This window comes from Coturnix japonica, chromosome 13 (genome assembly GCF_054131305.1).
Source record: "Coturnix japonica strain WE chromosome 13, WE-NBRP24, whole genome shotgun sequence".
Lineage (NCBI taxonomy): Eukaryota > Metazoa > Chordata > Aves > Galliformes > Phasianidae > Coturnix > Coturnix japonica.
In genome coordinates this window covers 11,673,006-11,686,916 of record NC_140675.1, presented here as the reverse complement: position 1 = coordinate 11,686,916, position 13,911 = coordinate 11,673,006, and the positions used below count along the sequence as shown (strand labels likewise).

Below are 13,911 nucleotides of genomic sequence, written 5' to 3'. Positions count from 1 at the left end.
TTTCCGCAGTGTTGACATTTGTGTGTAAGTGATTAATGCCAATGCGGGCATGGAGCAAGGAGGCAAAACCCTTCGCACGTGGCTCGTGACTTCCATCACCACCATCAGTCGAGCTACAGCCTTTGTCCTGGCCAGGTCATTAATGCCTCCCTGACCTGCAGTGCTGCGAGTTACTTCATCACCTTCATCTCCTTGTTCACCCCTCCAAGCAACCCTTGGGATTTCCCATGCCCCTTTTTGTCACCCGCTGTGGCGATGGAGTTGCTTGGCTGCTGTTTGTTCCCAGGTTTCTGACCGCCTCTGTGTTTTGTTGTTCCCCCTGGAGATGTGCTGTCGTGGCCGCAGTCAAACACAGTGCCACGGCTTTGAAAGGGGGGACAGTAACAGCTGAAAGTGAAGATGAACTCTTGCCTTTGTGCAAAGTCTAGAAGGGCGATGTGCTGCTGCGGCTCACAAAGGCAGAGGGGGAAGCTGGATTTTTCTCACCCTCCCTCTCAGCTCACTGTTGACTCTCAAGGGAAACAGCTTTGCTCTTCCCTACCCTTTCAGGCAAGGATGACTTTCACTGGGGAATTTAATCCACTGCAGAAAGGCTTTTATGCGTCTCTGGGGGTTTTCGACTAAATGCCTCAAAAATATAAAAAGAAAATATAAAATATAGAAAGAAATAAAAAGAAGGGTATATAATAATATATACACAATCTAACCATAATAACAATATATCAGAACAGAAAAGCAATAGAAAAAGGAAAGCAACTGCTCTCTAGCGACTGAAGTTCTTAAGTCCATTTTTGCACTGGAGACCACTTCACACCACCAATGGCTCTGCTCTGTCACTTATTTCAAGCATTGGAATGCCCTGGGGAGCGGTAGAGTCACTGTCCATGGAGTTGTTAAAGAATCATGTGGTTGTGACACTGAGGGACATGTCCTGGTGTTGTGGTGGGGGGCGGGTTGTCAGTTGGGACTTGATTTTAGTGGTCTTCTCCAGCCTTAAGGGTTCTGTGATTTTGGACTGAGCATCTTAAATGGAACATCTCTAGGAGATGGAACAGCACAAAGCATTACGTCCTCTAGAATGTGAAACAAGGACAAAGGATGGGGAAGACTTCCCTGTCCTCAAGAGCCAAAGGCAACATCTTCCTGCTAGACCAGGGCCATCCAGGACATCTGAAGGCTCTCAGTGCTGCACCCTGTGCCATTATTAATTCAGTTATTCTGTCCTATGGTGGCCTAATGCACATCAAAGACTAAAAGGTGTCACGGTGGCAGTGCAGTAGATGTTGCCTGTACTGACAGTCACTACTGCAGGAGACAGCTGTGTGCCTGGGGTGAAACAAGCAAACAAGCAGCAAAACACGCAGGGCACTTCTCTCTCACTCCACAGAGCTCCAGTCATTAGGGGCAACTGCTTGTCTCTGGGCTCCTCCAGTTAACTCGTCTGCAATCATAATCGTGCATGAAATTCTAACAAAATCTAAATAAATCAGTATCAGAAAATTTGAGGCAGGCATTCATCCCTGCGAGGACATGACCACTTGAACACTTGTCAGGGTCAGAGCAAACAGCTGAGGAAATAGCCCTGGACAAATCTACATCCCCAGGGGAATAAAACCAGAAGACACACAGAGCTGCCCAGCAGGCAGTAGGAACAGGAGCAATGGTAGCATTACTTAACTATGTGCAATTTGCTCTCTCTATCTTGATTTAAATTACACTGCCAGAAGAGACTGACAGCGTCTGGAATCAAATTGCTGAGAAAAGCGCCTCTTCAGAGGGAGAGAGAGAAAAAAACCAACACCCAAATAACCTGAGCACAAACGGTCCTGCAAAATGCCTATTATGATCTGGGACAGCAGGATCTGGGGCCAAGGAATTTTAATTAGGATAATGCTCTTTTAATTATGCCAGGCCAAACCCCTAATGCCCCATTGCAAAATGGGGATTTGCATCACTGACATTTCAAGAGTGCGCACTTCAATCTGTGTCTCTTTTCCAGAGTTGGGCAGGGAAAGCACCATGGAACAAAAGCCTCTGAGCGGCTCCTTCAGTTCTGTGGATCACAGTGGGCTCTGGGGACCATCTTCAGGACGATAGGCTTCTTTGGCTGCATGAAACCTTTTGTGTCCATAACCAGGGGGATCTTGAGGAAAAAAAAGAAACAAACAAACAGCACACAGAAGTGCCATTTAAGATAGACAAAAGGACTTTCATGTCATGGAAAACACCCCTCCAGCCCACACACATCTTGGCCACCCCTTGTCTACAGCGCGCTGCCTGGATTTGCAGCTGTGTTTATTGCAGGGCTATCACTGCTGTGCACATAGAACAGCTGTGAGCTGGGGGTTAGCAGCCCTCAGCTCTTGAACCATGTGCATAGTGAATGCTAGAGTCCACCTGGGGCAGTAAGAGGAGCTCAGCACACTGCTGAAACGAGGCAATAGAAGCCAAAATCCATTCAGGGAGAAGAAACCAAAGAGGGACATTGCTGCCATTTTGTTTAATGCCAAAATGTGTTAGCACGAAGGGCAGTGAGGCTGTAATAGGAGCTGAAGGAGCAATAAGCTCTCTGGGAAGGAAGAAATGAAGAGAGATGCTTTGGGACAAGTCTAAAGAAACAAATATCCCTACACAGAAAAGTGTTGGGCTCTGCTGGTGTGGAAATTAAAATTTTTAATTCAATTAAAAATCAATTAAAAACACTGAAAACTGGTGATGGAGGGAGGCAACTTGCAGGACAGGCTGCTCATACCTCAGCTCTTCCCATCAGGACAAAGACAGCATTCCTCCAACCCAACACTGCACTAAAAGCCCCACATCCTAATGAGCCTCAGGAAATCTCAACGACATGGCTCTGAGCCCAATGTGCCATCAGTGGGGGTGTGAGGAGGCAGAGGCATCCATACATATATTCCAAAAGGATGTTCCTTTCCCCTCTGATCCAACATACATGACATCTTCCGAAGATGAGCTTGAAAGTGCCCCATAAACCTATGGCTACCAATAATACAATACATATTTAACTTGTCTCCCTTTAATTAAAGGCAGTTATAAAAATAATCAATTTTATGGATTGCAGAGGACTAGAAAAATGTCATTAGACTTGGGGGAGGGTGGATAGGTCACTGCATTGTTAATGGACTATTACAGTCTTTCACCTCCAGGTTAGCAGTTGAGTAGCAATCTGAATCTGCAGAGATTCCAACTGAGCGCTTGTGCCAAATAATTCTGAGTATTTTTGTTTCATACAGCAAATGTCCTTTGAATACACTTTGTGCCCTCTCTGCTCCAATCTCCAAGCTCGCTTTGTGAGCAAAACACATTATAATGGCACGGCCTTTGGTGGTAGGTGGCACAGCAAGGCAGGTGGGGGCTGGGCACCCAGTGTCCACAGCTGGGAGCAACAGCAGACTGTGACCTGTCTGCATCATGAGGAGGTGCCACGTGTTCAGGACATGCTGACTGATGGATAATTCCTAGCAGCCATCACACTGCTTTTGTGTTGAGCAGCTCTGTTCTGCATAGCCTGTCCTACCAGCACAGCGTTGAGAGCCCATGCAAATCCAAAAATGGGTAGGGGAGAGGAAGCCTGCTCCTGCTTCACCTCTGCCTCCTTTAGCGTGCATAGCCTGAAAGGAGGAAAGGGCCACCACTTCAAATTTAGCTCATATCATGTTTGCTCAAAAATTGTTCCGCTTTAGAGGCTGCCTGGTGACCCGTAAGAGATATGTTCTGCTGTCTCGGGGGTCTCATTGTAGTTGGCCATATTTGTGTTACAAAACACAGCCCTGGAGCGGGCTGGGGAGGAGATCTGCTCTGTCTAAGCTGGGTCAGGGCAGACCAACAGGGCACTGCAGGCAGAAAGCACCCCACTGCTAAATTGCACCCGAAGCGAAGCACAGCACTTCAGGGACTTCAGCCTGATACATCCCACCAACATTTAATCCGCCTCTCTAGAGGCTGAAAGAAAATAAATGTATCAGTAAGTTGTGCTGAAGCGTTTAAAACAGCTGAGAGCATTTAAATGCAGATATTCCCACACGCCTCTCTAATCCTCGGTGAAATCTTCCTCCCTGGTCTCTGTGTGAAACAGCAAAATCCAAACCAGCAGACAAGCTTCAGTGGTCCTGAAGCTATAGCACCTCGGGGATGAGAGGGATTTAATGTGTAAGTGAGTCAGATCCCTACTTGTCCTGAGACTCAGACAAAAGAGAGCACGCGGGATCATCCCAGTGGGAACAGAGTACAGATAATGACACACCATCCCATATTCTCACCGGAGTGTCTTTGCAGGGTTTGAATGAGAACTTCTGCAAAAGGACAATCATAGCCACTTTAATGATGAGTAGAGCGAATCTCATTCCAATGCAGTTTCTGGGGCCGGCCCCAAACGGCAGGAAGGTGTAGGGGTCAATGTTCTCTCCGTTTTCTTTACTAAACCTTATTACAGAAAACATATATGAGTAAGATCATAAAGAAATGCTTTTCTGGGATATGTCAGCTTTTAGATTTGAAGCAATGAGGGGCCTGGGGAGGCAAAAGCTTTTTGTAATTCCATGCATATTAGAACACAGCCAAGACCCTTTTTCCTGTCCCAACAGACACCTCACACCCCTGTTTTTATGCAGCTGCTTGGAGGTGGCTGTGCATCTCCAGGTGCATCAGGTGAACAGGGAAGACCAGAAATATGCTAACGATTTCATAACTACTCTTTTCTCAGAGCTCCCTCTAAGCTGAACCCAGATTTCAAACCCTGAAACGCACAGGTCTACAGCTTCGTGTCTTCCCTTTAGATCAAAGGACGGAGAGAACACAAAGACATCATCCCCCTGCGTGACTAAAGGGAGGGTTGCTTTTGAGACACGTCAGCCATTCCTCTCCTCATCATGAAAAACAGGGAAGAACAATCAGCTTCACAGAGGAATTCGCCACCAAGCATTTTCAGTAATACTTCTTAGTGATCAGTTGGTTTTCATGTCAGAAAGCTTTTCACTCCCAGTGCTCGAGGTCTGGTCACATTAAGTTAGCAGTGAAGTACCTCACTACAGAGACACCAACACAACCCTCTGATGAACTCCCAGTGAGGTAAGAGATTTCTGAGGAGCTCCTGTCCATCTGCCCTTTCCATTTGTCACCGGGTTTAAGGATCAAACTGCTGGAGTAACTGAGGTGCAATGTGCCCATTGCCAGAGTTCTCCCACTGGAATGGCTCCTCCTGCAGCCAGCACAGTATTCCTGGGTCCTGGTGGTTCATGGTGATCCCAGCAGGACGCATCCCTGCCCTTAAGCTTTTCATGATGCCTCTGCCATGCTATGTCTCAAAGGTGAACAAATCTGCATACTGGAGTTAGCACCAAGGGCACAGACTTCTGGGACAGCCCTCAATGTCTTCTCAGCCAGATGAATATGAGCAAGACCAGGATGTCCCAAGTCCACCTTGGGCTGTTGCCAGGCTTTTTAGGGACTAACAGAGCCTCCTAAACAAAGATTGTTTCATAACTGGAGTTGAAAAATTAGGTTTTATCTCCTACCCATCTTTGCCCTTCCGCCGCTGATTTGCATGGCGTTGTGCCAGTCACCCAATGGCTCTCGTTTTAATATCTGGCCATAAACCCCTCAACATTACAGCTGCTGGGAGCTGCTCTCACTGTTGCTTCCTTCAATGCAGTTAATTAAATTCCATGCACAGTTTATGGATGTAGATCATAAAACTCCCCTCATGGTAATGCTGGGACTAGATGTCAGACAATGATAAATGCCTAATTTAAATGTTATAATCACGTATTCCCCGCTTTCTCTGCCATGTCCCCTGCCAGGAATCATGTTAAATGTGCAGCTGTCCCCCACCTGGTCCTCACCTCTCAGGCCTGAATTCCTCTGGCTTGGGCCAGTATGTCGGGTCACGATGCAGCACATAGGCTGGGATCATCACCACCATGCCCTTTGGGATGGTCACCCCATTGAACTCCACCGTCTTCTTGCAGACCCGCTCAATCCGCCCCCCAGGGGGGTACAGCCGCAGGGATTCACTCACCACCATATCCAGATACTCCATCTGCATAACTGCATTGTATGTAGGAGCAGCCTGGGGATGGCAGGGGAGAGGAAAGCTTCAAAATGGCTGCAAATGTGGGGCTCCAGCCCTGCAGGGTTTCCAAGGTGCAGGAGGAACGTCCCCAGCATCTCACCACCATCCTTTACCTTGTTAGGCAAGTTTGCATCGATTTCATCCTGTAGTCGCTTCTGCACATCAGGGTGAATGGCCAAATGATAGGAGATGTAGCTGAGTGTGGAGCTGGTGGTTTCATAACCAGCAAAGACAAAGATAAGAGCCTGGGCCAGAATCTCCTCATCACTTAATGCTGAGAAGAGGCACAAAGACATGTAAGAATCTGAAATCTATGGCACAAGAGTGATCAACCCTTAGGAATCCAAGATCCCACTTGTCATCCAGGTAATGCTGTTGGTAACTACCTAACACCTGATAGAGAAGCTGTCCAGCTGACACAGACAGGCAACACAGACAGTGGTCTGGCACTGGTGTGAAGCCAGAAAACCACTGTCAAGGTTGGCAGTGTTATTTTGCTGTCTTTGAGAGCAGAATTAAACTGGTGAAGCTCAGCATAGCCTGATCCTCATTCAGAAAATCTGTTATCTCCTCAAAGTGGGCTTCCTGGGCAAAAAATAAAATACGGGTATGCGCCAGGAAAAATTAGAGGTGAGGAGATGCCAAGCAACTCCTCTGGGCTCTGAATTCAGCCAGATACTGCTGAGGGATCAGTAGCCCTGTGGCAGTGGTAATAAAGATGGTACAGAATTCCACACTGGTACTGCAGCCAGGATGCAGGCTGCAGTGTGGGGCAACATCCAAATATCCTGTCCTTGCAGATCACAAGTTAACAAGCTTCTTGCCTCAATAGATGTTGATGAACTGAGCTTTGCCTGGGCTGCTCCATCATTTTTTGAATCCAGTAGTTTACCTGGATGAGCAACAGAGGTGAGCTTGTAGATGAGCAAGGTGCATGCAGCATATGGGCTTTGTGTGCTTTACAAAGCACAGCCAATATCACTGGCCATCAAAGAGGACTTTGCTCTTTGTTGGATAAACAGCCCTCAGGATTTATCCTGGGAAATGAGATACAATAAAATACAACTCATATGCGATAAGCATTATCATCACCCCACTGCTGAGCCCTTGAAATCCCCCTAGAACAAAAGACTACAGTCTTCTCCCACATCCTCTCTTTAACTAGAAGAACAAGCTGCTCTCTGCAGAGAGGAGGACAGATCTCAAGACATACATTTATATGAGTCCTTCTCCCCAGCAGACATGGAGCTATCCTGAGAACTCTGTGAGTCAATCATCAGCTGCAGGAAGTCTACTCGGTCCTGGGGAGGAACAGAGGCAGTCAGAGAAGATGGGGGTGGGAGGAAACAAATCTTGTCGAACACAAGCTCTATGCCGAGGGGCCCGCTCCACTCAGCCCCACAACTTCAGAGCACTTTGAGGTTCAGACCAGATGACTGTGTTGACTTTCAACATGTGGAAACCCAGGTAGGAAAAGCTTCTGGCCCTCCCCACATTTAATGAGCTGGAAGCTATTACAGAGAGAAGGAAATAGATCCACCACTGCTTCTGAAGACATGACCAGGTTCCACCTGTGCTCAGAGCAGCACAATGAAAAGACCACCTGGGTTGGACTTACCACATGGTATCCTTCTTCCCGTTCCTTCTTCATTTTCATAAAGACAGCATCAAAGAAATCGATGACTTTGGAAGGCAACAGACACATATTCATCTTTTCTAGCACTGGGATCATGAAGGGGAACAACACTAAAAAGAGAGAAAAGAACAAGAAAAGAAACACACACAGCTTTAAGAGCTAGGCTCCCCAAACTCAAAACTAGCATAGAAAGAAGTGGGACAAATCTACGCCTTTCCCCAACAAACTGCTTTTCATTGCCTTCAGCTCTTTCAGTCTTCTGATTTCATACCATGATCTGCCCTCAGTTCTGCACTGAGCATAGCTCTGTGGTATGAAGCAGAAGCTCTCCATGGCAAACAGGATCTCAGCACGTAAGAGTCTGCAGCAAAGATCCACGTGAGCTGCACAAAACTTGACGGAGGGGGGATATTTCTACAGACCTGCTGGGGTGAATCAGATTCTGCAAAGTGCACCCCCCAGACAGCAAAGTGGACACTGAGATAAGAGAGCTAAAAGGAAATGCAGGCGGTCACCAGATGTGAGCAATTTGTGGTTTTATAAGATGAGGAGTGTCATACCTATGAATATGAGCAATGGGTTTAGGAAACTGAATTTGAGAAACTTCCTAATGTTGGTGACAAAGGGGTCGCTGGGTTTGCTCATAGAGTCAATGTCCACACTGAAAGAAGTGCTGGCCACCACATCCATGCTGTAGGCTCCAAAAATGCTGAGTAGAAAAGAGAGAAGAAAAAGAGAGTGAATGGGATGAGTCCAACCAGAGTAGTGAATTACAGCCAGTCTAGGAGAAATCCCTGAGAAAGGGAAACTCTTTTAACCAAGGACTCATTGCAGACTCCTAACACAGCAGCTCCTGCCCTGATCTGACTGTAGCCAACACTATATTTTCCCAAGTTTCCACATTTGCTTTCATCTTCCCATTTTTCATGGTGTAAAAAACCTCAGCTACAGTTGGAAAGCAGCGAACTGTGGTGCAGGTTCATAAGGATAACATTCTGATTCTCATTGGTAAAAAGAGATTGTCCATCTCATCTGTGGACTTGCTGGGCTTCTGGAGTGGGACGAACTCCTTCCATAAGCTCCCCAGTAACAAGAGCTGGTGAACAGCACAGTTACCCAGACTGGGAAGTACAGAGCACACACAGCCCACCATGAGGACATGGCTGCAGCATGGACATGGGCTCTGTCACCACATTGAGTACAGACACTGTTGAGTCCACCCCACACAGTTACTCACTTCTTTACATCCAGGAACTCTTCATTAGCCACTTTCTTCTCCAGGTTTTTCACTAGTTTTTCACCATAGCTCTCAATGATAGGGAACATCTGAAATGCAAAACAAAGCAGAAGAAATTGACTCTTTCACACCCTCCAAGCAAGGCTGGTCAACTCTGCATGGCCACCAGTCACTTGCCAGGCCACACTGACCACATCTATGGCTTGTGGAGGAGAAAAAGGCATGAGCAAGGCATTATTTCCAACCTCAGTCAGTGCTTTTTACCTCTTTCAGCTTCCCACTGGTGAAGGTTGGGGACAACACAGTGCGAATTCTTTTCCACTGGTCATCCATAGCCATGCTAAGAGCTGATTCCAGTCTTCCACTCAGACCAAAGACCTGCACAGGGAAAAATTTATAGCAAAACAGACATGATTATTCAGGGCAACAGATGAAGGTTTCTGGATTCCTTTAAAAATAACAGTGGAAAACAACCAACAACAACCATGGAGTATTGGCTTGGCCCCTGAATTCATAGCAGCTTTACCTCTACCAGCAAACAGAAATAGAAACAAAAGTGTAAGATGAGGAGAGGACATCAATTCTAGTGCAAACCCAGGCTGATGTCCCAGCCAGACTGGCCTCTCCACTGCTCCAGCAGTGTTTCATTGGCAATACTGTCAATAAACCAGGGCATGACAGAGAGCAGCTGCTTGCTGAAGGGCCCAGAGAGACTCAGAAACCGAAGAAACTTTTCCTTCCTTGGTTCATGCTCTCTGCATTAGAGAGAGAAGCACAGATACTCACCCTGCGATTGGTAAAAGTGCTATAACACTCCTTTACCAAGATGGTTTTGATGAGGACGGGGTCCAGAATAGCCATCACAGGCTGCCTGCCATCATAAATCCTAAGCCAAGAGAAAGTCATAGTCAGAGCATTGCTCATGGTCATGCAGAGCAGAAGCAGTCTGCTGCTCCGTGCAGGGACCACTGCAGCCCGCAGGGTCCACACAGCTGCATCGCCTCTGACAAAGCAGCCCAGGGGATAAGTAACTGTTTTATTATGCAGGAAAACAGGAGGCAAGGGAAAAAAAAAAAAAGACAGTGCCAAACACAGGCAGCACGAGCATTTCTAACCATCGACTGTGCTGTTACAGAAGGATTTTCATAGCAGTGTGTGTTCACTTAAAAGGCAGTTTTAGCAACTGGTGACTGGAGTCAATAAACCCCCCTTCCCCCTGAAATGGCCTACCTGTAGGGGAAAGAAATCTCCCTGCGTGGCCTATGAGGAAATGAGAGGGGAAAAACTCATCTGTTCTTTCTATTTTCCAATCAAAAACTTGAAAGCTGAATGGCAGGAGCCTTGAGCTGCGGCTGAGGGAAGCTGCCGCCTTCAAGAGGCTTGAGAACATTTCATCTTTCCCAAAAATGTGCTAGGTTTTCACAAAGCTCTTATGGGTTTTTTGTGCAGCGCTTTGGCTTGGGTTTGAGAGGTTCCCAAGAGAAGCATGCCTGCATAGAGCCAGGGCAGAACAGGGAGAGAAGGCTGAAAGGGAGCTCACGCCCCAGTGCTGGGGGAAGAGGGAGCAGGATGAAACACACTGCGGCAGCCTGCAGCTCGCTTTCTGCTCCAGACAGGCAGAAGAGTGGCTTCAAAGGCTGGAGGCTCAGTTTGACACCAGCAGCAGAGTTTTCTGGGCAGGCTGCGTGGTTGGGAAGCGATCGGTGCCTTTCCTCACTAATGCATCTGGAGCTGAGAGATAAAGGCATGGCTGCGCTGATGTGATGGGTGTTGGAGGATGGGGAGAACCCTAGCCCTGAGGTCACCAACTGTACTAAAGTGAGTTCTGAATGATACCAAAGTAGGGGAAAAAAAAGAAATATATATATATATATATATGTATATATGTATAAATTCAAAGCTTATACAAGTATAAGTCTCCAGAACTGGCTGCAATCATCCCAACCCTCCACTGTACTGAAATCCCAGCAGGAGAGAGCCCTGCAAAGACAGATAGAGACCTTTCCAGGGGTGATCCTGCATTTTCCCCATGCCCCAGCTTGTCTTTGCTGGCATTACAGTGCTGGGACATACTGGCAATGTCCTGTTCTATACTGGGACGGAGGTGCAGCCCAAACAAAAGACTTGCAGGGAATTTTGCTCTGCAGATGGTAACTCACCCCCAGATTTTACCGTATTTTTCAAAGCACATCTGATCAAAATTCAGGAGCCCCTGCAAAAGAGGAGACAAGAAATGAAGTCTGTGAGTAAAAGAGCAATCAAAGCCGATGGCAGAGGCTGGGGAGACACACAGACATCAAGGGACATTGGCACTGAGGGGAATAAAGAGGAGAGAAAGCGAACTACCCTTCCAACTTCTACCATCCAACCAGAGCTGAAAATGTAATGTAGAGATGGTACAACTGCAACTCAACAGGTGGAACTGCTGCTGCCTCATCCTCCACTGCAGCTCCTGAACCGAAGCGATGGCTTTTCTGTTTTTCTCTGTTTCCATTAAGATTTTAACTGATATTACATGTAAGGATGAAACTTACGGAACACATAATGCCATGCATTACCTAGATAAGTAAAACATCACGTGCCACGCTGTAAGCCCAGCAAACAAAAGGTGAAATACCTCTTTCGCAGAAGCTGAAGCTAATACATTTTGTCCTGCATTTGCAGGCAGTTATCTGGAGCTGGCCAACACCTCCTTCATTTGGTAAGGTTTGCTAACTGGGAAATGCTACCATGTTATACAGAAATCTGTTCACTGGAGTTTTCAGATGGTGGAACAGAGCAACAGGGCAGGGATTGCTAAGGACTAACCCAAAGCACAAAGCAGCACACAATGCTCAGGAAGTAGCAGCCCTGGGTATCTGGAGGACACTTATTTTGTTCCCAACAGCCCTTCAGCTGCTGGGTTGTGGGTAGAAATCTAGGAGGAAGCTGATCGTTTCGATTGTGAAGGGAGAGAAAAACAGAACATACCCCATTGAGATCAGCCATAACCTAAAGGTACTTTTTATTTCTCTGAATGGTCTTGCAGGGCTTCCTATCTGAAAACATTAGACTGGGTGATCTCAGTGGTCTTTTCCAACCTTAATGATTGTGCCATTGCAAGCATCAAGGAATCAAGGACACAATAAATAGATGTCTGAGGTACAGGAAAACCAGCACCAAGAACCTAAAGCAGACCTGGAGCAGCTGCTGCCCATACTCACCTGTCTGTACCCCAGAAATGTCCCCCAAAACGGCACAGGCTGTGGGCCAGGAATGCCCAGCTTCTTGAAGGTCTGGTAGGGCCATATCCCATAGCTGCGGAGCAAAGCCAGGGCATGAGATGCATTTACGCAACGAGAAGTTTCTTCACCCTGAATGCAGCTTAGACAGCTGCTTCCTGCCACACAGGAAAGCGATGGCCATGCAGCAGCAGAACCTGCTGAAGGTTCTCTCCTCTTGCAAGAGCCCCAAGACTGCCTGGGGTGCACATGAGTAGTTTACTACAGCTCCTGCTGACTGACATAAGCAACCAGGCAGTTTGCTGCAGCAAAAACACAGCTGCTCCTGCCTCTGGATCTGTGCAGTAAAGCAAACAAAACAAAACACTCCAAACCCCAGAAATGTCTCCTTACACCCTCCCCAAACCTCATCCCTTCCCACTGATTCCAGGACAGTGCAGGAGCTCTGAAAGCAGCCAACGCTCCCAGCTGGCTGCCCCAGGCCATGATTCCCTTACTCTCCTCCCACTTCCTCTTAGGAGCCTTACAAACAACACATGAAAACCCCAAAATGTTTTTTAGCACTTGTGAACACACTTTGCACCAGGATACTGCCCACCAGCTGCTACTTACAGCACCAGGAGACCCAGGAAAGCAGCGAGGAGCAGCCAAGTGACCGGGGAAAGGTCTGGAAAGAACCTCATTGCACTCACAGCCTAACAGCACTGCTCCCACTCACTATATGAGCTTTGTATCTGACTTGCAGCTGTGACTGTGCTCATGTGATGCAGAAGGAGGAGTCCTGTTTGCTTCCCTTCTCAGACTTTAAACCCTGAACTGGGTTTTTCCTTTCACTGAAGTGTCAACACTGCGCCCAGCCCTGTGGTTTTTAGGCTTAAAACTGCTGAAGATGCAGTTTTCTGCAGGAGAAAAGGTAGTGAAAGGAGAAAACGCCTTGACAGCACCTTCCTCCTGGCTTGGGAGCAGTGAGGCTCCTGCAGGTGGCTCAGCCCTGGTTGTGTTGTGCTAATTGCTGTTAAGTAGGGGTGGAACGGGGACAGCCATGAAATGCTGCTGTGCGTTTTCCTGCAGCTCATGGGCGGCTCTTCCTGCAGCACATGCTGTGCATGGATTGAACACGGGCACCATTTGTGTGATGGAGCTGTTTGCCTCATAGTTCACTCACTGTCACTGGCTCCTTATCAGTGAGTGTTGGATGTGAGCCACTGGAAACACGTCTGGGCAGGATCCCTACCAAGAAACCCAGCAGGAAGGGCTGGAGCAGCCTGGTTGGCTGGGTTAACCCTTACCTGCTTTGTGCAACACGAGCATCTCCTCACCTCATCCCTTGTTCCTGTGGTGTGGATCAATGGCAGCACCTTCACTTGTCTGCCTGGGAAGGTTTTGTGGGATGGAGGACTGAAATGATGAATCCTTCCTCTCCCAGTCCTCTCCATTGTGGGTGATAAAATATTTCCTAATTCCCATCAGGTTACGCAAGGTTTTGTCCCAAAGGAGAAGCTCTCCTGTGTGATTCAGTTACTGTCCCACAAGTTAGTTTGAAAGTTTGCCCTGTTTCCATAGTTTCCACAGTTCATTTTCCCTAATGACTCGAATTGCTCTGCTCCTCCCAGCTCCCACCTCCAGGCTCTTCATCCCAAGCAGATCAGCTTGTACATACACAAAAAGAACCCAAGATTTGGTTGTTGTGGTTGTTTAAAGTTTGTCTTTACCAGATGAATCTTGTTCA

The 13,911-nt window shown here is 47.4% G+C and overlaps 1 protein-coding gene across 1 annotated transcript; it reads right to left on the bottom strand.

Annotated features, from left to right (window-relative positions):
• Positions 1-1,861: 1,861 nt before the first annotated feature.
• Positions 1,862-12,918, bottom strand: LOC107320762 (cytochrome P450 3A12-like). The gene is made up of 13 exons (XM_015876964.2): positions 12,795-12,918; positions 12,165-12,258; positions 11,121-11,173; positions 9,748-9,847; positions 9,226-9,339; positions 8,962-9,050; positions 8,285-8,433; positions 7,707-7,834; positions 7,302-7,389; positions 6,202-6,362; positions 5,859-6,085; positions 4,278-4,440; positions 1,862-2,143 (listed from the first exon to the last, which is right to left on the bottom strand). The coding sequence occupies exons 1-13, from the start codon at positions 12,863-12,865 to the stop codon at positions 2,048-2,050; spliced, it is 1,533 nt and encodes a 510-aa protein (XP_015732450.2). The 5' UTR covers positions 12,866-12,918; the 3' UTR covers positions 1,862-2,047.
• Positions 12,919-13,911: the final 993 nt, after the last annotated feature.

Bases quoted from the DNA above. Each gene is read 5' to 3' on its own strand.
- LOC107320762 (XM_015876964.2), bottom strand. From the start codon at position 12,865: ATGAGGTTCTTTCCAGACCTTTCCCCGGTCACTTGGCTGCTCCTCGCT. The intron at 9,848-11,120 runs GTGAGTTACCAT...CTCTTGGCTTAG, and splicing joins AAATACGGTAAAATCTGGGG to GATTTATGATGGCAGGCAGC. The intron at 8,434-8,961 runs GTGAGTAACTGT...TTTTCTACTCAG, and splicing joins GAGTTCCTGGATGTAAAGAA to CATTTTTGGAGCCTACAGCA.